We start from the raw sequence: 24,739 nt of genomic DNA, 5'->3' as shown, positions 1-24,739 counted from the left end.
TACAATATTATTGCTGTTATCTGGCACTGCTCATGATGCATCCACCCTGTACATCAGTGCAGCTTGCCTCCCTCCTTGTCTCAGTGCTGAATTTGCCTGGTACGTTGACTTAGCCCTCTCTAGTCTTTGCTGCAGTTAGCTGGTGCAAGACACCTATTCAATGTCATCACGAGCTGTGCATGAGTTTGACCAGGTCAACTAATACCACTCTTCTGCAACCCACTGTTGACTTCTAAATACTCCGCGTGGAGAGGGAACTGACAGGCATGTCTGTGCTCCCTGATCACAGTGGAAGATCAGATTCTCAGAGTTAAAGTTGATAATCTAATTCACTCCCATGTGAGGATCACAATACAGAATATCTGTTTCTGTCTAGAGAGCGCATCGGCTGTCCGTCCTTTTGCTCCCAGTGACACAAGTGTGGTGGATGCAAATAACTATGCCCAGTTAAGTTTATTGCAGCAGCATTCTTAAGGGTCATCCTAACGCTTTAAGGGGGCACACAGGTAGACTGCTAAGAGGTTTGGGCAAAAGATAAAACAGCGCTCCAGAGGACTTCACTGGTGGAGTGAAGCTGAGGATTTTGTTCAGGGTTACATGTCTTTCTTTGAAAGCGCTCACTGAAAGTGTTGGGATTGGGTGTTAAGCAAAGCTAAGCTTTGTGCCCCCAATAGGTTTGTGCATTGGCTGTCTTCCTTCTAAATGTTCCAGCAGGAAAGTTGTAGGTTGCACGAACCTTATTCCATTATATAACAAACATGTTACAAAAATTAATTGAATTAATTTCCGCCACCGGCGGTTGCTCGGTGCCGTATTGCAGCCTCTACGCCACTCAAGGTAGGCCTACGGTGGCATGTGGAATTCTTGTAGAAAACAGTGCAAATCCCAGTAATCAGAAGAGAGCATTTGTTGGACCTTGTGTTATTTTTCAACTAGACAAACTCACAAGTGAATGGAGGCCTTGGTGAAGCCAATGGGGTTGTACAAAACTCACAAGTGAATGGACGCCTTGGTGAAGCCAGTTGAGTTGTACACCTTGAATAGATGTAGCACACCTAAAAAAAGCAAAACAGTACTGACGAGACAGAAAAGGTGATGCTATCATTATAGATATATGGTTTTTAGGTCTTGCCTAGCGCAGCGGCGCACTTGCGCAGCTCGCTCGGCGAGATTTATTGCTAATGAGTACTTTTAGAGAAGGGCTTTAAGTCCCGCCCCTTATTTCCATTGGCTGGCGTCACCGTTTATGGTAAACGATGGCCTGCCATTGGAAATTAGGGTTTTTGGTGGACCCCCTTTGGCCTCCGGGTGGACTCGGTGGCCAGCTTTGCGTCTGTCGCAAAGCAGTTTCTTATCTTTATGGGGCCATGTGTTACATACACATGGCCCCATAAAGATAAGAGATCAACGCTTGTTCTTTCAGTACACTATGTTGTGAAGTCTTTGGGCACTCTAGAAGTGTTTTGTTGTAGTGTAAAGCAGAAGGCACCGCTTTGTCAGTTCATCAATAATCGCCCCCCCCCTTGCTTCTTCAGAAACCAACTTGGGACTGGGATGAAACAGACGAGATGAAATATAAGTTTCTTGGTTTGTAGTGCTGAAAAGTCAAGGTTTGCTTTGCGAAAGGCGAGTGGCGCCGTGCATTTCCGCCATGTTGGTGTTGCAGAGGTATCCGGGGTTAGATGAGATGCCTCTGTTAAACCCCTCTTAAGCGGGCTCTGCTTTGTGGCTTGGAAGTGTACATATAAAACCCAGTCTGGAGGGAAGAGTGCACACTGCTGCGCGGTGGGTCTTTGGCCGATTCATCCAATCAAATGTTACTTTGGCCGGTGCAGAAGTCAGATCCGATCTTCTGTGTTGGCGGTGGTACTGTGAGTGGGGGGGCCCATGCTAATAACCCACCTGAAACATATCTGCACTTGAAACTTTCTAGCGATACCTCCCCTCCACCTCAAAGTTACGGACACGCATGTTTTCAAAGGACGCCACTAAAATAGCAGCGGGGAAATATATACATACATTTCAACACTGTGATCTAGAAAAGCCGATTTTGAAAAGGGGGTATAGCAGTAAAATACACAATTAAGTAACCTGTTTGTCTCCGCCACAAAAATGTATTTTGATACGTACATTGAACATAGTCAGCTTGCCTTTATAAAAGTCATGTTTGAAACTTGTACTTTATTTTCTGTGGAAACAGGGTATTTAACGGGCATTTAACGGGCACTTTATTGTACACAACAAAGCTTTCATTATCGAAGCCTGTGTTGTCGAAGGTATTTTAAAGGCACGAGTTCCACGGGGACGGACTGAGGTGTGTGTGTGTCTGTCTGTCTGTCTGTCATCCATCTATCCATCCATCCTCGTTACTAGTCGATCTCTACACCGGGCAGAGTCAATTGTCAAATTAGTTAATAAGTAATGATGCTATTCTCTTTAGCAATGAATCCCACAAAGGTACTCACTCCCCTGTACAATTCTGCGTAATTTGGAGGGTTTAAGTTTGCGGCCAAGTGCCGGGCTCCACCGCGCCCGCAAGCCTTTAAAAACAAAACCAACTTGAAACGGAACATAAGAAGGCGTCATAGTGAAACACTTGACAGGAGCCGAGGGGCCCACAGTGCAACACTTGTGCTACACATAGAGAAGGTCTGTTTATACAGTGTGTATAGGTATGTGCACGCGATATCTGATAAGTGTGAGTATGTGCACATGGTCACACGGGTGCGCACGCTAGGGATTTGTAGAATGTACAACTAGAAGCAGACATTACAAAGTACAAAGTGTCATGCCACGGCAACGTTTTTATAGCGAGAGCTACTGCTAAGGACACAAAAGAGTAAAACTTCAAGGAATAAAGAAAGAATGGACGAAATCTACTCATTTGTTCAAGATTTTACTTTTACAATTGTAACAAACATTACCAACATTTGACTTAATTAACATTTTTGACAATCAATCAATTCTTGTAGACGTCTCGAGCAACGCAGGTGAATCTAGACAGTGCTTGGAAGCTGTTTCTAAAAACAAATGTATCAGTTGATGTGAAACAAAAATCTTAATTCCACAAGGACATTTCTAGTTTAATGAATAAAAACCTTCTGTTCGTCTTTTCTCGTCGGATAAACTAAAAAGGGCCGGGTTCGTGGAATAAACCAGGTAGTGTCATGCTCCTGTGTCCAAACAAACCCCAACAAGATAAAAAAACCTCGTTCACGACCAGTTGTTCCTCACACCCGGTCAAAGGCTGAAAACTGCAAAAGGACCACACAGGCCTCCATTTTGTTTGGAATCGTTTAAATGGAAAGGTTAAGGTGGGAAACCAGAAACGAAACCTCAAATCAGTCCTAATTCCTGCATTACAGTGATACCTGACGTATGAGAAACAATCTACCCAGAGAGCTCTTCGGCATAACGAGAAGTCTGGAGATTCAGACTAGGCTCAAGGGCAGTTCATAATGTGAATAATAAACTGGAATGTATGGGTTCTTTGCATTTTATTTCTATCCAGCACAATGAACTCCTTACACGACGACATCCTGTTAAATAAATGCACAGGTTGTGCAAAATTTAAATGTTTTCACACGGAGAGGGGAGACATGACTTACCCCCTTGGTACGCACATTTGCATACAGTCTCCTCGTGGGATTGGACATGCATGTGTTTTATGTCACAGATTAACACACCCAAGGTCATCGCTTGATGAAAGCAGCTAATTTCATCCCAAACCGGCAAAATTAGAGGTAGAGACGTCACGGGAATAAATAGCTCGCTTTGAGGGCGCCTTTTTGGAGCTGCTAAATCGCCGATTCCAATTCCAAGGTGGAAATAGACCCCAGCCAGGTGCATCGAAATACATAACGGAACGAGGGCCCGTTCTGCCGCCTCGTGGCTTTTACGCCTTGATTATTAGTTCCAATATCTTGAGCGGGAGCGCATCGCCGAGTTCAGAGAGCTCGCATTCGGTGCATAAACCCCAAAGTGAGCCTTCTTACCTCGGCCTGAAAGTCACCATTCCCCATAGTACGGGCCACGCAGCCCCTATGCCGGCCGCGCCGAGCCACCCCGACTGCTACCGAGCCACCCCGAGACGCACCCACGGACCTTTCACCTGCCAAGCCTGCAAGTTCACCTGCCTCCGGACCTGCACTGCACCCACCAAACCCAGCACCAGCAACAACCACCTCAAGTGTATCCTGCTCAACACCCGCTCCGTCCACAGGCACGCCGTCGAACTCTGGAACCTCCTGGACACAACTTCACCAGACGTCGCCTTCCTCACAGAGACCTGGATGAACGCCTCCTCAGCCCCCGACATCGCCATAGCCATCCCGGACGGCTACAAGATCACACGGAGGGACCGCGTCAACCAAACCGGAGGAGGCATCGCCATCGTCCACAAAAACACCCTCCGCATCACGACCAACTCCGACAACAGCCTCACCGACGCCGAACACCTCCACTTCCAGATACACACTGACCCCAAGACCACCCTCAGAGGCATCCTCATCTACAGACCCCCGGGACCACGCACACAATTCAGCGAAGCAATCGCAGACTTCGTCAGCACGCACGCACTCACCTCATCGGACTACATCCTCCTTGGAGACCTCAACTTCCACTTGGAAAACGACAAGGACCACAACACCGCCGCCCTGCTGGACAACCTCGCCAACCTCGGACTCAAGCAACTGGTCAACACACCCACCCACTACGCCGGCCACACGCTTGACCCCATCTTCTCCTCCAGCAAGCACATCTCCTTCAGCCACTCCACCGGACTACACTGGACAGACCACAGCTGCGTCCACTTCACCTTCAGGAGAACAACGCTCCACCACCACCCGCAACAGGCCACCTGCAGAAGCTGGAGCAAGATCACCTCCGACCAGCTCACCACCGCCCTCAGCCGGAACCCACCCACCAACACAACGGACCCCAACGAAGCAGCCCGCAACCTCGCACAGTGGCTCACCAGCTGCGCCGATGACCTCGCACCACTGAGGAATCCTCCCGGGCAGCAGGAGAACCCAGTGGTTCACCGACGACCTCAAGAACTCCAAGAAAACCTGCCGCACCCTCGAGAAAACCTGGCGCCACAACCCGACAGCAGACAACATGACAGCCCTCAAGGACGCCACCCGCAAACACCACCAGCTGATCCGCACCACCAAAAGGACGTCATTCAAAGAACGGCTGGACAACAACTCCCTCAACAGCAAGGAACTCATCAGCGTCGTTAAAGAGCTCTCTAACCCCAGCGCCTGCAACAACGACATCACACCCTCGCAAAACCTCTGCGACTCACTCGCCACTTTTTTCCACCAGAAGATCGCAGACATACACAACAGCTTCGGCGCCCAGACCACACACCCAACCACTGAAGCAACGTCCCCCACTACCACCATCGGCACCTGGACCCCCGTCAGCACCGAAGACACCACCAGCTTGATGAACACCATCCACTCCGGATCCCCTACCGACCCCTGCCCACACCACATCTTCAACAAAGCCGACTCCAGCATCGCACCCCATCTCTGGGACGTCATCAACAGCTCCTTCGCTTCCGCCACCTTCCCGGAGAGCTGGAAACATGCCGAGATCAGCGCCCTCCTGAAGAAACCCACCGCGGACCCCACGGACCTCAAGAACTTCCGTCCCATCTCGCTCCTCCCCTTTCCTGCCAAAGTCATCGAGAAGACCGTCAACAAACAACTCTCCGCCTTCCTCGAGACGAACAGCTACCTCGACCCCTCACAGTCCGGCTTCCGAGCAAACCACAGCGCCGAGACCGCCCTCATCGCTGCCACCGACGACATCAGGTCCATGCTCGACAACGGGGAAACAGCGGCCCTCATCCCCCTGGACCTCTCGGCAGCCTTCGACACGGTATCGCACCGCACACTGATACAGCGACTCAGCAACTCCGGCATCCAAGGAGCGGCCCTAGAGTGGATCATCTCGTTCCTCACCGGAAGAACCCAGAGAGTCCGCCTCCCACCATTCTGTTCCGAGGCCACCGAAGTCATCTGCGGCGTCCCACAAGGCTCCTCACTCAGCCCCACCCTTTTCAACATCTACATGAGCCCTCTAGCAGCCATCGCATGTCAACACAACCTCAACATCATCTCCTACGCCGACGACACCCAGCTGATCCTCTCCCTCACCAACGACCCCGCCTCCGCCAGATCCAGCCTCCAGGAGGGCATGAAAGACGTTGCGAAATGTATGAAGCTCAGCCGTCTGAAACTGAACTCAGACAAGACGGAAGTCCTCATCCTGGGACCATCCCCCTCCGCCAGGGACGACTCCTGGTGGCCCCCGGCACTGGGCACCGCACCCAAGCCTACGGACCACGCACGCAACCTGGGCGTCATCCTGGACTCCTCCCTCACGATGACCAAGCAAGTCAACGCAGTCTCATCAACTTGCTTCAACACCCTGCGCATGCTCCGTAAGATCTTCCGATGGATCCCCACCGAAACCAGGAAGACAGTCACCCAGGCCCTCGTCACCAGCCGCCTGGACTACGGGAACACCCTCTATGCCGGAACCACTGCCAAACTTCAGAAAAGACTCCAACGCATACAGAACGTGTCAGCACGTCTCATCCTGGACGTCCCCCGCCACAGCCACATCTCCGCCCATCTGAGAGACCTGCACTGGCTCCCCGTCAACAAGAGGATCACGTTCAGACTCCTCACCCACGCACACAAGGCCCTCCACGACATGGGCCCGAAGTACCTCAACAGCCGCCTCACGTTCCACACACCCACCCGCCAGCTCCGCTCCGCCAGCCTCGCCCTCGCCTCCGTTCCACGCATTCGCAAGACCACCGCCGGGGGAAGGTCCTTCTCCTACCTGGCAGCCAAAATGTGGAACTCCCTCCCAACCCACCTACGGCTGACCCAGAACCATCTCTCAACTCAAGACCTCGCTGTTCGAGCAGTAGCGACCCCCCCCCCCCCCCAGCACCTTGAGACCCTTGCGGGTGAGTAGCGCGCAATACAAATTCGCTGATTAATTGATTGATTCATCTGCACGGAAATGTCCGACAGAGTTACACAGCGTCACACAGGGGCTGTACACTCTACTGGCCGCTGAGAATGTCAGTTCGGTTTCACAGTGCGGTTCTTTCGGTCTTGTTAGCTAATAACTGCACACGTGGAGCGCAGTTTATTATCAGTGCAGCTCACCGCGTCAGGGTCAGATCTGGAATGGGTGTTGCAGTCAGGACTCGGCTTCCCAGAGCACGCCTAGCATTGTTTGCCTGTCGCCTGCCAATGAATGCACACTTTCTTTTTAGGTCTCGCATGGCGTTGCATCGCAAAGTGCTGCTAGCGTCGGCGAGATTTATTGTGAATGAGGAATTTCAGAAAAGGGCTTTAAGCCCCGCCCCTCATTTCCATTGGCTGGCGTCACCGTTTATGCTAAACGGTGGCCTGCCATTGAGGGTTTTTGGATGACGTCCTTTCGCCTCTGAGCCGGACTGGGTCGCCTGCTTTGCAACTGTCGCAAAGCACTTTCTTATCTTTATTGGGCCATGTGTTTCTAATTGGAAACACATGGCCCCATAAAGACAAGAGATCCCCATGCTCCGGCTGCAGCGTGGTTCTCTTTCACTTTTGGTACCGCGCTTGTTACTTGTGCAATGGTGATAGCTTGTTTTATTGGCTGGCTTGCCTTAGAAACTAAACACGAGCTTATTGTTTGGGAAAATACTTTACAGTACCTCATTGGCTCTATGAGCTCGGAAAGTGCACGTGCCCCCGTGGCGCTGTCTTGAGCAGCTGCACATCTCGCCGTCTGTCAGTAGGCGACTCTAGTAACGATAGCACAGATATAATGATTTTTCAATGGGAGAGTAACTCCACTCCATTTCAATGAGCCGGTGCCCCTGGCAGGCGGAAGTTTCCCATTGCATGGTTGCACGGGATTGGTGGTAGCATGTCAACTGTTCCCTAAGGCGGGCTGAAGTCTGAGCATCGACTCCACCCCGCAGCAGGTTCCTTGGTGCGTTTTGCTGGGAAGAGCCACCCGGTCTGTACTTGTGTTATGAGTGCGTCACTTCCTGCGGTCCCCTTCTGACTATCCCTCTCTCCTGCTGCTCCGGAGCACCGCGGCTTTCAGCCCGGGCCTAGGCCCCACCCTCTGCCACGGTTGCAGAGAATCCCTTCTTTGCGCAGGGCTCAGGCTGATCTCCGCGGTTCCTGCTTGAATGACATACCTGGCTCGCCCGCAACTCTCACCTCGGGCCTGCACCTCCGCCCGGGGGCCATAAGATTGAGGTGAGTGCTGTTTTACCTGTAGAGGGCCACTGTAGTTGCCCATCGCTTCACAAAGGCAGGGCTGAACTCCGCATCGACTGCTTGCTGTTCCTGTTGTGCTCCCTAGTTGCGCACCCACCTCCACCTGTCTACTTCGCCCGGCTGCTCTTGTACTTTCTTCCCACCAATTCTTTGGTTATGCGTTTTTGTGTTGCTGTTGCCCTTTGACAGATGATCTGCTCTGCAGGGGTTGGGATTGGACTGCCTCTTGTCCTACTGCTTCTGTGTGCTAGCTTCTCACTGATTTCTTCGCCTCCTGTGGTAGGGCTATGCGGATGCTAAGGTCCTCACACACTGCCCTGGTGTGTTGCTGAGATGCTAAAGACTTCGTGCACACTGCTCTGCAGTGGTGGTGCTGGGCTTTATTAGTGCTCATGGAGGCTAATCTGGTCTGGGTCTCTACATCAACCCATCCCTGGAGGAGGGAAAATGGGTTGGACTTTAGACCGTTCCAGACCCACCTTCCATCTGAGGTAACAGCATGTGGACTCACTCTGCCCCCACTACTCCGCAGGTGCGGTCCTGGGCTCCACACCCACCATTGTGTGGGCATGTTATTGAACTCTAATCTGCACTCTACACAGCCAAGTATGCTAGCTATCAGGTAGTTTCCGATTAAACTCCTCGACTGCCTTATTAAAATGTGTGTGTAGCCAGGTCGCTCTCATGACGCGTATATATCATGCGCACGAGCCACAAATGTCAATGGACATGTCTTGCTAATGTTTGCGCAGTCAAAGGGTTTATGCTTATTCAGTGGACTGGGGGTTATGAGTGGTGCATCGTTCAGCCCATTGACGAATGCACTGATAAAGATGGGGCATTGACACCCATGCTTTTGAAAATGGTTTAATTTGTGAACGCTCTCATGCTTTCTCCAACTAAAATGTATATCTTGAAGAAAAAAAAACTTAAGTAAATACTTCTATGTCGGGGGAGTTTATATTGTGGGGAATACCGACCCATATTTCCTAGGTCTGTGCTTTTTCATTAAATAAAGCTTAAGTTCCAATTGCAGCCTTTAAAGCACTAATATACTTTTGGAAGACCTTGAAGCCCCCCCCTTTACATATTGTAAACGGCGTGCACAGAATTTGAAACACTTGCTTTGTGCTACACAATTAAAAGCTCTGTTATTCAAATACTGTCTGGTATTTCGTGCAGTCAGTGTCAGCCGAATGATCTGTTCACCTGTCCTAAACAAGTATTAAAAATGCAATAGGTCTCGCCTTTAATTAAGTTAAAGCCATTTGCTTTGCTATATAATACCATTAGCAAAGCAAGACCTGTTGCATTTTCAATGTTTGTTTTTTATGTAGCCTGACAGCTATGTACAGCATTTCTTCTCAAAATGCTCTCCTAAAGTTGTCAAACAAATAAAACTGCATACCCATCTGAATGTTCATATTGCTCCCTCTGCTTTGTTCCAGTCCGTTTTGCTATGTTTGTCCCAGCTGTATGCTTTAGCAAATGTTTTTGTGGCCCCATAGCTGCCTACAGTAATTGCTGTTGTGGCTGTATTTGAGTCTGGTCATTTCTCTACTGCTAATCAACATATTTCATTCTCTTATAGGGCCGCCTGCCCAAATATCTCATCAGTCAAAGCCTTGCAGCGACCATGTTCGAGTTCATTTTTCACCTTCGCAAGCGTGTCTTGGAGGTTACCAACAATGGTGTGCCTTAATGACGGTTCTAGACGAGAGACCTTCCGTTCCTGTATCCCCTGCATCCATACCTTGCTGCTCGTCTTCCTTCGTCAGTCTCCTACCTGCTCAAGGCCTCCTTGTCGGGACTCCTCTGTGGGGCTCTGGAAGAGCTTGACAGTACATCCAGAAAGCAGCTACTGACCAGGATTCAGAGTGCTTGAACTGGCGATAGGTGCAGTCCTTGCAGCTTTTAGGATGTGACAAACATTTAGGAGCAGACATGAAGCTTTCTGGCATTCCTGGGGACCGAAGTCTAAACGCATTTAATGCCTGGTGCAGGAGTTCCTAACGGGTTCCTTTGAAAGACACTAACTGTGCACCTCTGAAAGAGCCTTTGCATTCCCCAAAGCGTCCGTCTCAGTCCACACCTCTCCGTCCACAGGGTGCCATACACTAGCATGTGTAGTTCCTCTGCTGCTCTTACGCTTGAGAGAGACCCTCTGTCCAAAGCCTGCGGTTCAGCACGTATGAAGGTGCTCTTCCTTCTCGCCTTGACTTTTGGTGTTTCAGGAATGGCTGGTTGTTTCTTAGGGTTTTTTTTTGTATCGGGGTATGCTTGCCTTGGTTTTGAGAATAACCCCACTTGCTCATAAGAGTGGAGCCCTAAGGGGCTGTGATGATGCTGTGATTAACACATGGTCTACACCAGGTTGTTCCTTTACATGCAGCAGTTGAGAGGTCTTTGAAGAGGTTTGTTCCAGGGCTGCAGTAATCTGAACACAATCTTCTGCTGTGGCAGGACCATGTAATCCCATCCCTTATATGTTTGTACTGAAATTGCCCCTCCCTTGCTAGTACTGCAATTATTGTGGAGGCTTCCTACAGGTACAGAACAAGGCCCAGGATTATGAAAACTTTGAATTGTGGTGAACAGTCAGTATGGCTATTGAACATGTAAATGTGATTATTGAGTCACCATTGAGCCAGATCTGTTTAAATCAGAAAAAGGTGACTAGTTACGATGATCATTGGCTGCAGACTGTCATCTAATGGCTCTGGGGTGCAGAGTTCAAGCTGGGTGGATCTCTGGCCACAGACCAGTCACCCCATCAGTGGCTCCACACCTTCATGAGAAACTGTCCTAGCATCCTGGATGAAAGGACCAGTAAGTGCAATGGGAACTCAGTTTTGCAAAGACCTGTTTTGACTTATTTATTGGTCTGGAATGCCTCTTGTTGGTTTAAGATCACACACACTTGCCAGTGTGTGTTGCCCTTCTTCCTGCCCCGGCTACCTTTTGTGTTTATTTTCTCTCACTCTGCATACCTCCCCAAAGTGGCTGCAACTGGCAGTGCCGGTGCTGTTCCTTTTTCCATCATGCACCCTAGTGTATGGGAGGCGGGCCTAAGCGAGGTCTTCTGCCATTTGTTAGGATCACCATGTTCCTCTACTTGTAGGGAGACCTCCAGTGAAGGTCCACTCGGCGAGTGGCTTTAGCGCGTGTACTGCATTTGTCTATTATCACTGTTTTCTGTTCATGTGGTTCTGTGACTGATCATTGCAGCCGCTGCTAATGGACTTTGTGGGCCTTAAAAGAAATGTATGATATACGAGAGAGGCGGGGGAGCAGGAGGGCATGTTGAATAAGGCTTTTCCGTCTCTAGAAGGGGTAGGGTGTTGATACAGGGTTGAGAATGCCTTACACAAAGCCACAGTATTAACCACCTTCAACCTTAGTCACAAATTGGAAGAGGGTGAAGGGGATCACTTCATTAAGCCTGGATTGTTTTCTTTTAATTTGTGATTTAGGATCCCAGCTGCCCCTTAGGTTTCTGTCCTACTGGGGTCATGAGATGTGGAATGCAAAGCATATGTGCCGCAACCATCTTTTCTCTGTTTTTGATTGTGTATGATGTCTTATCCTCTAATGTGAATTGGAGCATCCTTGAGGGCTCCAAGAATATTGATGGAAGCAAGGTTTATTTTACTGTGCTGTGCCCCAGACCATCCTGCAGATGATGATTGAGAGACAGCAGGCACAGCGTTCTTTTAATGAGGTTCACAGGACTGCGCTTTTGGGGTTTGACTGACTCTTTCAATCTGAAGAAACCTGTGGGAGCTTTGTTTGGTCACCCAAGTTTACAAGCTTAATGTTGTCAACAATCGCACCCGGATTTAACATATCACCTTTGACATTGTTTTAACTTAAACCTTTCAATTTTTTAACACATATTTGGATTAACCGGACTTTTTGGGGATTCAAATGTCTTTTACTTTGATGTTTTTGCACTTTTATTTTTGCACTCATTTACCATCCAGCTCTTGACGCCATCCTTTGGATTTCGTTAAAAATCCTTTGATCATTGATAATTCATCATCTTCCTTTGAAACTTTGTGCCCATATCGAAGATATATTAAAAAACCTTTACAAAAACGAGAATTTTGCATTTGTTTTTTTAATACTAACTCAGAGCACACCTTTGCCCATTCAGTCTGCTTATTTTCCTACTGTACTGCAGGCTCTCCTTGTTCTCAGTTTACACCTCTCTTCCCCCACTGTGTCATTCATGTCTTTGTGCTATCTTCTTCCCGACACCTGAACGGAGGCAGATGGATCCTGCCAAAGATTCTCTTAGATGTGCCGGTGATCCTCTAAAGCTGGGATCGGCCTGTCTACTAACAGAACCACTGGTTATAAAGTGTTAAAATGAAAACATAACACAACTGACAGCTTTCAAATCCAACTAGTCTTTAATGCTAAATAGAAAGCATCCAATCAAAACAGCAAGGACAGTTGTCCTTTTAACCTACCAAGGTTCTCCCTAGAAAATGATCAGTTCGAGCACAGAGCTAAAAAACATGTCCAATTGAGCTAGTATATATATCCAATGTCTCTGCCTACAAGTCAAAACAATAAGATCACTTGACAGAAACTTGTTCTGATAGTGCAGGTGTTAGGATCTTCCCCTCAAGGAAGTCCAGGGCAGCCTTGAAGGGAAGAATACTGGAAAATGTACAACATGTAACATTAGAGCTCCCCAGCCTGCTAAGGCCTGCAATCACTATAATGGGAAGCTTCAAGCAAATAGGACATCATGTTTATACTTGATTTACAGTTCATACATTTATGATTACATATATGGTTCTCTTCTGTTCGAGGCATATGAGCTGCAGATTACACACTTTTTCATAGATCGCCATCTGGTGTTGGGCCCGGATGTTTGCAGTTTGTTTTTCCTCTTGGAAAGTCTTTGGAAGTCACGAGGTCGGTGACTCCTCCCTTGGTTCGTATTGCGCATGGGCTTCGGCTCCATCCTCAGATTGTTTTTCGCCAACAAGGAAAGATGGAGCGTAGTAGTAACAGTGAAGAGGCCCATGTGTGTTGTATCTAAATAAGATAGACTGGAACAGATACAGGTAAAAGTGTGTAGATCTGCAGCTCTACATGCCAAGAACAGATACATACTGGTAAGTAGCATATTCCTTTCATTTATAAAGAGTATGTAAACCAAATACAAACCAATATTAAGTTTGTTTCACAAGAACACATGTACAGATATGTAGATGTATTGCTATTCATACCCTTTAGTAGGGTGAGACCTTCCAAGGGGCAAACTTGCGCAAATGATCCTCCTCCTGGATTTACCACTATGTCTACTGCCTGTAAATGTATATTGTTGCTAGGTTTCTTTGTGTAGAACTTAGATAGAAGAGTAGTTGAAGACACGTCATTGCTGCTCCCAGCAAGCACCTTTCTTTGTAATTCTACTAGTGACATGTATGTGTTTCCAACCCAGTGGCATTCTGTACAAAGGAAACCTTACACTGTGCATTTGTGGAAGAAAGACCACTTCTCAAATTGGGAGGACATGATCATTGATAATCCGGTCTTTGCCTTGGGTTTAATAATGTTCCTTTTCTTGCCCTCCCAACAATTCTGGCACCTACGCTAAGATGCGCAGTAGAGTAGCGGATTGTGTTTTGAATTTGCACTGCACTATATCTAAAGTACTCGTAGCCTTCCTCCACAACGGTCACCTAGATGCAGAACATTGTTATTGAATCCTTTCATTTGTACCATATTTGATATCTCCACCTCAGTTTAAAGCTTGTCAGGTGTGATTGTACCTGATACTATTAGTAAATAGGAAAAACTGAAAACTTACAAAAGAGCATGTAGTCCAACCTGTAAATCGCCAACCTTAACTAGCGACAGTATATCAGTGGCCAGAAAACAGCTCTGCCTACCCTCAGTTAATTTAGCTGGATTTGTCTAGGTAATGGTGATAGTAATGAATATGTGATTGTTCCACTGTATGTGCTTCAGCCGAGTGCTCCAGGGACTAAACAGCCCTATCAAAACATACTCTTTTGGCCCCGACTTGCTGACTTGACCACATTTCTTCACAAAAAGAGCTGGCATGGGTAATTTCCACTTATGTCTTAATTTTGGGAGTATGAATAATAATAGTAATAGTAATTATTACAAAACCTTTAATTGTAGTCTTCAAATTCCAGAACTTTCTATTATGATGCCCTCAAGTTTCTGAAAGCGGAGACACTAGTAGCCAAGAAAACTCCCAACATAAAAGTGTACATTGTTTTCATCAGTATTGAAGATCATCATTTACTGTCATTAATTGTAAGATTAGATATTCATGGCAGCTAGGCTCCCTAAACAAGATCAACTGGGAGCCTATAATCTTGTAAGATTTGAGGGCAGAAATGAGTAAAAGGCTAGGTTTAAGATCCGGTTGGGTCAGTTTGCGTATAAAATGGGCAATCTGCCAATTAAGTGCACTAGCAACATTTCGGCGTTTATGCAAAGTCGGTGTTCAGGAACTGGCTGTGTGTGTTTTGATCATTTGTTTGGATGCCATTCTCAGAAATGCACTTTTGCTTCATGTATCAATAGTGGGAATGGAGTATGTTCTTACCCGCATCACTCTAAAGAGCAGTCAGGAAATCTGCAGCCATGTGCTTTGAAGACCTGGCTCTCGCGTTGCCAAGGTAACAATAACTATGGAGCAACGAGGACCCAGAATCTGAAGGTTAAAGCCTGTACCTAACATCTCACAATGGGAGACCTTCGCGCAACAGAGAGGTGGAGATACAGTCACTGTCCAGCCAAAATGGCTCTGGGATGCGCGCGCATCTTTGGCGAAAACGCGGCCCGAAAGGCATCTGCTTTTCAGACATGATACCTTGTTCTGATGGGAATAAGACTAGAAACGCAGAAGCGTTTCACTGCTTCTTAGGATGTGCTTGGAGCCAAATTGTATAATGAAGAAACCTCCATCCAGAGGCATTGATAACGTGATTTGGGGCAATTAAAATATAGAAACTAAAACTAAGGTATAGTCTAGTGATGTTGACTTATTAGATGTCTCAATGAGCTACTTCAAAGCACATAACACTTGTCAAGCCCAGAGGGCATATCAAAACAAACTATTTGTGCATACTTATTCTATAATTCAGCTAGAGGTAAGTGTAGCCACTAGGGTTAGTGTTACTTGATCATAATAAACAGAACTACAGAGCAGCTATAAAAATCTTATCAGGCAGAAACTAACAGAGCACAAATACAATATTATGAGGAGATTACAGTGGCAGCCAACGCTCCTAGGGAAATTTTCCTAATAACGAAAAATCTTACAAAGCGCTCACCAGCTGAGTTACCTGCAGAATCCTCTCAGCAACGTTGCACGGAACTCGCAGAGTTTTTTAATAAAAAAATTCTAGATATCTACAATACTTTTCCTAATGCCTCCAGCCTTAATAACCTGGACCAGGAGGTAGAAATTCCGGGGGGTAGTTTCCCACGGCTAGAAGATATACCTGCTTTGGATTTAGCTACATTATTCCAACTGTTTCCCAAAGTTAAATCCGGTTCCCCCCTGGACGTAGCCCCCCATTGACATGCTGCGCAAGGTGGGGGATGTCATTTTACCTGTGCTACTGGAAGTATTTAAATTCTTCTTTGGCAACTGACCAAGTGCCCAGATTGTGGAAACACGCTATGATAAGAGAAACTTAAAAAAAAACCAGCCTTAATCCTGACTTATGGGGCAACTATCGTCCGGTCTCGCTCCTCCCCATGACCAGTAAAATCTTAGAGAAACATGTAAATAGAACTCTCTCTAAGTACTTAGGAGCTCACTCGATTCTGCACTTCCCAGACAGGTTTTCGACCAAATCATGGAACAGAAACGGCCCTGTTAACAGTAGTGGAGCAATCGTGGAAAGGTCTCGACCAGGGAGGCACGGTGCAATCGTCCTGCTTGACCGGAGCTCCACATTCGATACGGTGTCTTGGCTCATCTCCACAACCCAAAGAAAAGATTAAAAGTCTGGCTGGATAGGTCGCTCAAATTTGACCATCAAGCAGTACAATTATCAGCCTCATGTTACGGAATCATTAGACCGATGCGAAAAACTCTTCCACTTCTCCCTGAATCTGCACGTAGGATTATGGTTCAGGCACTGGTGTTATCCCGGCTGGACTATGGAAATTCCCTCTACCTGGGTACTCCAAAGTCCAGAACAAGGAAACTACAAGTGGTGCAGAATTGTGCAGCCAGGTTGCTGCGCAACATCCCTAAAGCACACTCGGCCAAGCCGGCGTTAAAAGAGCTACACTGGATACCAATCAAGGAACCCATAAAGTTCAAATCATTATGCATAGCACACAAAACACTTTGGGGTATGGACCCTAAAATCACCCTCTCAGTTATAGCTTTTCACCGCCCCTTGGGAAGCTTGCATCCAGCTAATTTGTTCCTGGGGACAGTACCCAAAATCAAAAGAGCACAGTCTGGAGGCTGAATGTTCACCTGTAACGCTGCAAAACTATGGAATATGGTCCCCATCGTTCTCCGTTCAACGATCCACCATCTCTTGTTTCGGAAACCACTAAACATGGCTTTTCCAGAAGTGACCTTGAACTGTACCCGACCGCTTGCTGTCGTAAGCGCTGGGATGCCTAAGGGTAGCCATGCGCTCTATCAAATGTTAATTAATAATAATCTGTGGCAGATCAGAGAAAATATAGGTAACCTTAGGAACAGAAAAACAAATGTCTAATCAAGTGAACTATGAATGTTTTGTTGAATATCTGAACATAACTATAATAATGTCAAGTTCACCTACAATAGAGGCCATGGCTGCATACCATTTCTAGACCTGTTGATTAAACACAATGACAAACATGTTCCATCTCTGTACTGGAAACCCACAGGAAGGAACTGTTAGAGTAGTTTATCTCTACGTGCGGAAGCATAAAGCTTTTTCTCCAATACCCCAACTGCACTGGACCCTCCTACTATTAGAGTATCCTGATCTTCGTTTATCTCTAAATCTTCGATGTACCTTTTTTTAGATGATAGCAGGGGTGAATTCCCATTTACTCTCCATAAACTTTTTTTACTTACTCAAATAGTTGCACAGTTCAATGAAATAACAGAAACAAATAAAATTACAAACCAGATTTAGTTACATTATTGTATTAAAGATCCAAAATCAATCATTATTAATAATCTTTTCAATAATTCAGTTAATAATACAATTCCTTTAATCAAAGCCCTCAGCATTTATGCAAGGAAATCAGAATCAAAACACAGAGGTACACAATCCGACTGCCATTGGGTAGAAGGATAATTCTCCAGGTCTAACAAGAAAGAGCTACACTAATCCAAGGATAGAAGAATAAAGTCTCTATGGGAATTGTCCATTAACTAAAGAGAGAATCTATCTCAAGATTAGTTCTGGTTCAGGAGGGCAAAAGCCCAGTCTGTCTGCTACTGAATGTAGCATAGAGCCATAATTCCAAAATTAATTCGAAAAATCCTCCAAAGTCAGTCCGCATCAAAAAGCAAAGTGCATCTCTCAAAGAGTAAGGAGAAACTGGGAATGTGTTGCCACTCACAAAGGAAAATTTTAATTGAGTGTGTTGCCCCTCCTTCGGTGTTCCATCTTATATACGATTTCTTACAAATGCTTGCGTCAGGTGGTGTCACACCACCATTGAAAGACATCACCAGTCCAGGATGTAGAATTAGCTCATTTAGAAAGTAGAAACATCAACTAATAATCTCATGTATTTCATGAGAACGGAAAAGAATGAGTTCATATCAAATTCTGAAAAGAAACATTATTGTATCATACATGCTATGGTTAGCATAACTTTCAGGGTGTCCATATTCTCATGAGAACCGAATCACATAATGTCCATTGGAATGTTCACTCTAAGTATGGAAAAAATAACAATTTCTAATCTCAGTAGACCATCGTTTAGCTCAGAACAAGTTTAAATTAGTCCCTCCAACATGAAGCATTGTTCGATTTCAGAATCATATTATCATTTCAATTAAAGTCATCTTAAAATCAAATGAATTCCATAAATCAATGTTAATTCTCATATCTTGATAACTACACATTATTATTTGTACTTGGGTATACTCCATTACGGCAACATTTTATTGTACCATAAAATCTTCTCGTGAAGCACCATGGGGCGGAGGAAAGGCCGAAGGGCAGAGTGAAAAACTCAAAGGCCTGTTGGCGGTAGAGGAACTGGAGGAAACGCCTGTATGGAGGAAACACTGGAACGCACAGGTAGGTGTCCTTCAGGTCTATACAAACCATCCAGTCGGCGGGGCAGAGAATATCTTGAAGTGGCGATACCCTAGACACTCATTGAATTGGCATATGCTTATAACTGGCCGTTGTCCTTTGCAATCAAGAATATGTTGCTGATAAAGCCGCGAGGATATGGTGTGATTGGGCAAATAGCCCCTGTGGCCAGAAGTGCGGTGACCTCTGCATCCACCAGCGCAGCTTCCTGAGCCGATAACTGGAGGGGTCTTGGGCGCACTGCTTGAATGGGGGAACCAAGGAACTCTATTTGAAACCCCTGGATGGGCTGTAGGACCCATGCATTGGTTAGGATCTGTTTCCAAACTTGGATAAAATTGGCTAGACGGCCCCCTACTTTTAGAAAGAGAGCAGGATGAACACTCACCGGAACTGGCAGTCTGGTCAAAGCCTCTGGATCCGTGTCCTCTGAAGCACCTTCCCCTGGTTGGGTAAAAGTTGCTAAAGCGGGACTGGTCCTGATAATGTTCCCCTCTGCAGCCTTGCATCCAGGTACTTATTGTGAGGATTGACCGGGTTAGTGGCCCCTGCCTTGACCGCCCCTCTCTCCCCCCTCCCCCCCGAAAACCCAAGTGGGGAAAACTCTTTTAATGGAGGTCTCACCAGAATTGGTAGCCTGGTCCAAACGCGTGAACTTATTCACAAACCTTCCCAATTCTTTGACAAAGGGTTCCCCGGAGAGTCCCCCTTGAACCACAGTGCTCAGTCCGATCACCCAGCTTTGGGTCCATCGTTATGAGCAAGGAGCAGCAGTGCTCCGTGGACCGCACACAGTTCGCAATGCCTAGAAAGATGACTGCTCGCTGCGCCCATCCAGGCAGGACCTACGGGGAAATCAAAGCATCTAAAACTTTGGCATCTTCCACCGTGTCGAAGATCTTGGTGAGAGGGCCAAGAATGTCAAGCAGCTTATTCTGGCATGTTCGCCAAGATCTATCAATCCCCTTCTTGAGGTCCTTCATAAACTTGGCCAAGAAGCTCCGGGGTAAGATCCCCCTTTCCATCTAAAGAGGGTCAAGGACACTCAGCCCTCAGGCGCTTATGCGCCTCTTTGCCCATCGTGCCCTAATTCTTGCTGCTATGTACTTGTCAACCATGTAGAGGGAGCCCACTCAGAGGAGCGAGGATGCAGTGTCTTCTTAGGCTCAAGCAAGTCGGTGGGGTCATCAGGTGCAGTGGGGGTATCATGCCCTGAGATTGGGGTTTGGCGGGGAGGGGCGCCAGGGCCTTGAGGGGCCCTCAACATCATCCGAGTTCCCATGCCCATCATAAAGGGGATCAGGAGAGGCCTGTGGGGGGTGGGGGAGGGGGAGTACCTGGGTCAGTTGAATCCAAATTGGGTATAGGAGGTCGGTGCTGCGCCAAGAAAACCTCTCTAAGAAGCTCATACGCGTCCTAATTCACCCCTGCCTCGCAAGGCCATGTAACTGGGATCAAGTCTGGGTCCTGTGACTGTAGGGGAGGAGGAGGGGGGACCGGGACCTGGAGAAGTATTGGCAGGCATCAGCTTTGCGCTATCTTTTGGGACAAGTGTTGCTCCATTGGCGCCATGGCTTCCTCCACAGCTCGATAGAGCCATCTACTGCCTGATAAAACTAGTCATCCCAAGGAAGAGCACAGAAGGGGTCTCCCTCTCCCACCATATCTTCTGTCCTCTCCATGGCAAGCCAGTGGGAGCATACGAGCAAGTAAAGAGCAGTAGCTACTTCGGGGGACCCACATATCCCTCAGAGAGTGCTATCTCAGTGCCTTATGGTGGGTAAAGGCAGGGCAGAAGCGCTACAGATTTTGTTTTGGGGCTGGGCGCCAGCAGCAGTTAGGGATGGGCAATGCCTCACGATCAGGTGAGTCACAGCCATGGGAGAGACCCTCTGGTGCTACAATCTTAGTGGGGATCCCTGCCTGGTAGCATGTGCCTTGAAAAAAGTCCTTCACAGCCTAAAAGTTAATACTGACACTACTGGGTGATCGACAAACATGCACACTACAGACCTTTGATGGGTGGAATGGAAAAATGCAGGTCGCAGCCTGTACAGACCCTGATGCGTGGGGCGTCACTCTCCAGGTGGGCAAGGCTCAGAGGCAGCAACACAGGGAAAACGGTTGCGACTTGGAACCAGTTTCTGAGGAGATTCTGAAGTCTCGCGCCCTGACCATAGAGTTACGCTGCTGCACACAGACCCTCCCCCCCCCCCCCCCCCCCCCCCAGCGGGTGGAAGACCACCCCACAGAGCGAGCCGCACCAGATGAAAATCACCAACGAGAAGGAGCACTTGGAGGTCCCTCTGCTGGCACTGTTACACACACTCGAACCCAATGCAAGCAATATTTAACAACAAAATGCAAAGCCAACAAATTAAGGCCTTGTCACAAAAGCAATAGGAAAGAGGAGACTTAGCTTGGCTGTAAGCAGCAAAGAAAGAGGCTGTGAGGTCACAGGAGGATGGGCTTCATAGGAGTACTGGCTTGTGATTGGATACCGATTGACTGTCTCTGCATTGTTGTCTCTTGATGATTTTCACTAAATTCCCTGTGGGTCATGGGAATTGTAGTTGTGTTAAAATATAATGAAATGGCTGCTGTTAAAATAAACCAAGAAAGTCTTTGCATAATCCCCACCTCCAGTCCTGCCATAGAATCACCATCACATTTAACCATACTTACTAGTCCACATGGGACACCAGTCTACTTGCTTGCTCCCACACATACCAGGTACATGCAGCTCCACAGTCTACCAACCATATACACTCTAAGGAAGACTGTCACTAGTGGGAAAATAGATTTTATAAAGAGGGTGGGAGGCAGTACATGTTGAGGGGGGAAAAATGTAATCAAGATATCACCCTCTCTACACTTTGGGTGCCCCTGAAAACGAATTGGGCTGAAGTGCTACACTATCATATGTCACATAAACATGGACCTTCAACAGTGAGCTTGGATATTCTAAAGTCCAGTGCGAAACAAACAAAAGGCATGCCAAAGCAAATGAACAGGATATGGTGGTACATATTTTCCACCATATGCTAAAACCTTGGGTCTGATTTATTGTTTGACAAGCAGCCCACTGTCAATGAGAGGTGGAGGACATTATGTCCACCACCCTGATGGACTGCTGCCCACCCTACCTAGAGATCATGGCAAGACCAACAGTGATCTCCTATGAAGGCACTACAAGTTTGTTCCTCAGCCTCTGTCTTTCGGGTGGCTGCACACATTTTTTATTTGCTTTTCAAAGAAAAAACTGCCAAAGCAGGCGTTGATTATTGAAAAACAAAAAAAGAATCGCCCTTCTCCCTTTCAGGAGTTTTCTTCCAGAGTGCAGAGGTAATTGTTCTTTTTTTTTGTGTGTCTGTTTGAGACTGCCAGGTTTTTTCTGGTGGAGATGAAAAGAAAACAATTCATCAGATTGTCAATCAATCAAGGGTTTATAAAGCGTAACTACTCACCCGGAAGGGTCTCAAGGCCCTGCAGGGGAGGTGGGGCGCAGTTCCTGGGAGTTCACGGTGATTCATCGAAGAGCTAGGTCTTCAGGCCCTTCAGGAACTTGGAGAGTGATGGTGTATGTCAGAGGTGGAGAGGGAGGGTGTTCTAAGCCTTGGCCGGAAGGAGAAGAAGCGTCATCGCGTTCCGGTGTTCTTGATGCATGGTACAGTCGCAAGAGAGAGCTGGGCTTAGCAGATGGATCTTTGGGTAGCATGGAACGAGAGGTGGTGGTTCATGTAGGCAGGTCCAGGTATTGTGGAGTGCTTTGTGAGCATGGCTGCGTGGGAGAAACTTGAAGGTGATTCTCTTCTTGACGTGGAGCCAGTGTAGCATCCGTAGGTGTTGGCTGATGTGGCAGTGGGGTGAGGACTAGTTTGGTGGTGGCGTTCCGGATGTTGTGGAGTTTGCGGGTCAGGTTCTTGTTGATCCCGGTGTAGAGTGCATTGCTGTAGTCTAGTCTGCTGCTGATGAGGGCACGGGTGATGGTTTTCCTGTGTTCGAGGGGAATCCAGTTGATGGGCTTGCGGAGGGTGTGGTATCAGGTAGAGGTGACAGCTTTGATCTGGCGGTCCACTTTGAGTTCGGAGTCCAGGATGATTCTGAGGTTGTGTGCGTGGTCTTTGGGGGATGGAAGCCTCCCGAGGGCAGGGGGCCACTAGGTGTAGTTCAAGGCGTTCGGGTGTGGGCCCATGAGTACTTCGTTTTTTCTGTGTTGAGTTGAGTGTCCTTCATCCACCTGGCGACTGCTTCCATTCCTTCCTGAAATTTGTGTTTGGAGATGTTGGGTCGTTGGATAGGGAGAGGATGAGTTGGGTGTTGTCTGCGTATCATACAATTTAGAGTCTGTGATCTGACGATGGATGCGAGCGGGGTCATGTAGACGTTGAACAGGGTGGGGCTGATGGAGGATCCTTAGGGGACTCTGCAGGTGGTTAGTGTGGGTTCCGAGAGGAAAGGTGGGAGTCTGACCCGCTGCATTCTGCCAGACAGGAAAGAGCAGATCCAGTCGAGGGCTTTGTTCTGGATTCCTGCGTCGTGGAGTCTGCGGACTAGGGTGCGGTGTGAGACTGTGTCAAAGACTGTGGAGAGATCCAGGAGGATGAGGGCCACGGTCTCTCCTCTGTCGAGGGCAGAGAGGATGTCGTCTTTCGTGGCGAGGAGGGCAGTTTCGGTGCTGTGATTTCTCCCGAAGCCTGATTGGGAGGAGTAGAGGATGTTGTTTTTTTCTATGAAGGAGGCAAGTTGACTGTTGACTGCTATTTCAATGACTTTCGCTGGAGATCGGTCTGAAATTCTTGAGGTGGGTGGGGTCCGCCGAGCGTTTCTTCAGGAGGGGGTTGATTTTGGTGTGTTTCCAGTCATCTGGGAAGGAGCGGTTAATGATTCGTCGAAGCTCGGGGGTGATGATGTCTGTGGCTCTGTGGTAGATGTGGTGGGGGCGGGGGTCCATGAGGGCCCCAGAGTGGGTTGACTTCATAGTCTTCATGGTGTCTTCAATGCTGAGGGTGGTCTAGCTGTCAAGTGTGGGCTGCGTGGTGTGGGGAAAGGTGGGTGAGGGTTCCATGTGTAGGGTGTTGTCGTAGATGGTTTTGATTTTCCTTGATGCTTGCTCAGCAACAAAGCCCTCGAGGGCATCAATAATCATTTGTAGGTCAAGCCTGGGCAGTGCATGCACTGCTCTGCAAGGCATGCTGTATTTGAGAATGGACTTGAAGCCCCGCCCACACTCTGCCCATTTTTGTCATTGGCTTATGTCATTGTCATTCATTATGTTTCGGACTGTAGGCACCTAGTATCTGATTGTGAGTGGGTATTGTTGCACCCTGCTATCACACTTGGAATCATGTACGAGCAATATGATTGAGAGTATTCAAATCCTGACATCATGGTAGGGATGAATGTGCAAAATCAATGAGTTTTAAATGATTGTCCACCTATAGGGTCCTGCTGTGCTTTGGCCTTGAAATACTTATTATAAACGACACATTTTCTCATTCTGACCGTCAGGATAATAAGGATATGTATTACCTAGAGCTTTTCATGTATGGGCATTGTCAATTTATATAAACATTCCCGAAATACCAATTGCGTATTGCCACTACTCTAAGATGGCACCCATGACTAGCCATCCTTATTCTAGTAGTCACTTCAAGATGGCCCCCCCAGACTAGACCGGCCTCGTTTATGCAGTGTACGTGCTGTCGAAAAACTCTTCGTGGATTGAAGGTCATGCCCGCAGACTCCTTCCGGGTCGGGAGACGCTGGCATGTGTCTTAATGAACCCGATTCCTGTGCGATCATTGACTGCGTCCTAAACGCGAGTGCCTGGCAGGGCGTTGATCCTACAACAGAAAATGTTAGCAGACCAGAGATAGGGTCTTCAAACTTGTTTTTTAATTATTAGATTATAACAAGCGAGGCTTATTGATTTCACCCTTAACGCTAGTACCGAGCCAGGCGGTGAATTGAGTTTACAATTACAGATGTATGAAGGTTGAAAACTTGATCACATTGATTTTGGGGGATTATAACGGGCATGGGTCTTTTCTTTCTACAGTACCTTGGGATTTGGAAAAAGGGAAGATTTATTCTTTTGATGGTAACGTGCACATATTTACTTTCAGGTGTGCT

General features: G+C 47.4%; 1 protein-coding gene across 23 annotated transcripts in view; it reads left to right on the top strand.

The window, feature by feature from the left end:
* LOC146771980 (stAR-related lipid transfer protein 3-like) overlaps nucleotides 1–12,408 on the top strand; it is a 134,528-nt gene extending 122,120 nt beyond the window's left edge. For all 23 annotated transcript variants that reach the window (XM_085640265.1, XM_085640256.1, XM_085640266.1 and 20 more), the window contains one exon: nucleotides 9,901–12,408. In XM_085640265.1, the coding sequence (XP_085496391.1) occupies nucleotides 9,901–10,011 (111 nt within the window). In that variant the 3' untranslated portion in view covers nucleotides 10,012–12,408. The remainder of the gene's footprint in view (nucleotides 1–9,900) is intronic.
* The last annotated feature ends 12,331 nt before the right edge of the window (nucleotides 12,409–24,739 follow it).

The sequence above is a fragment of the Triturus cristatus genome, unplaced genomic scaffold, assembly GCF_964204655.1.
Source record: "Triturus cristatus unplaced genomic scaffold, aTriCri1.1 SCAFFOLD_168, whole genome shotgun sequence".
NCBI classification, from domain to species: Eukaryota; Metazoa; Chordata; class Amphibia; order Caudata; family Salamandridae; genus Triturus; species Triturus cristatus.
This window is presented reverse-complemented; position numbering and strand designations above follow the sequence as displayed.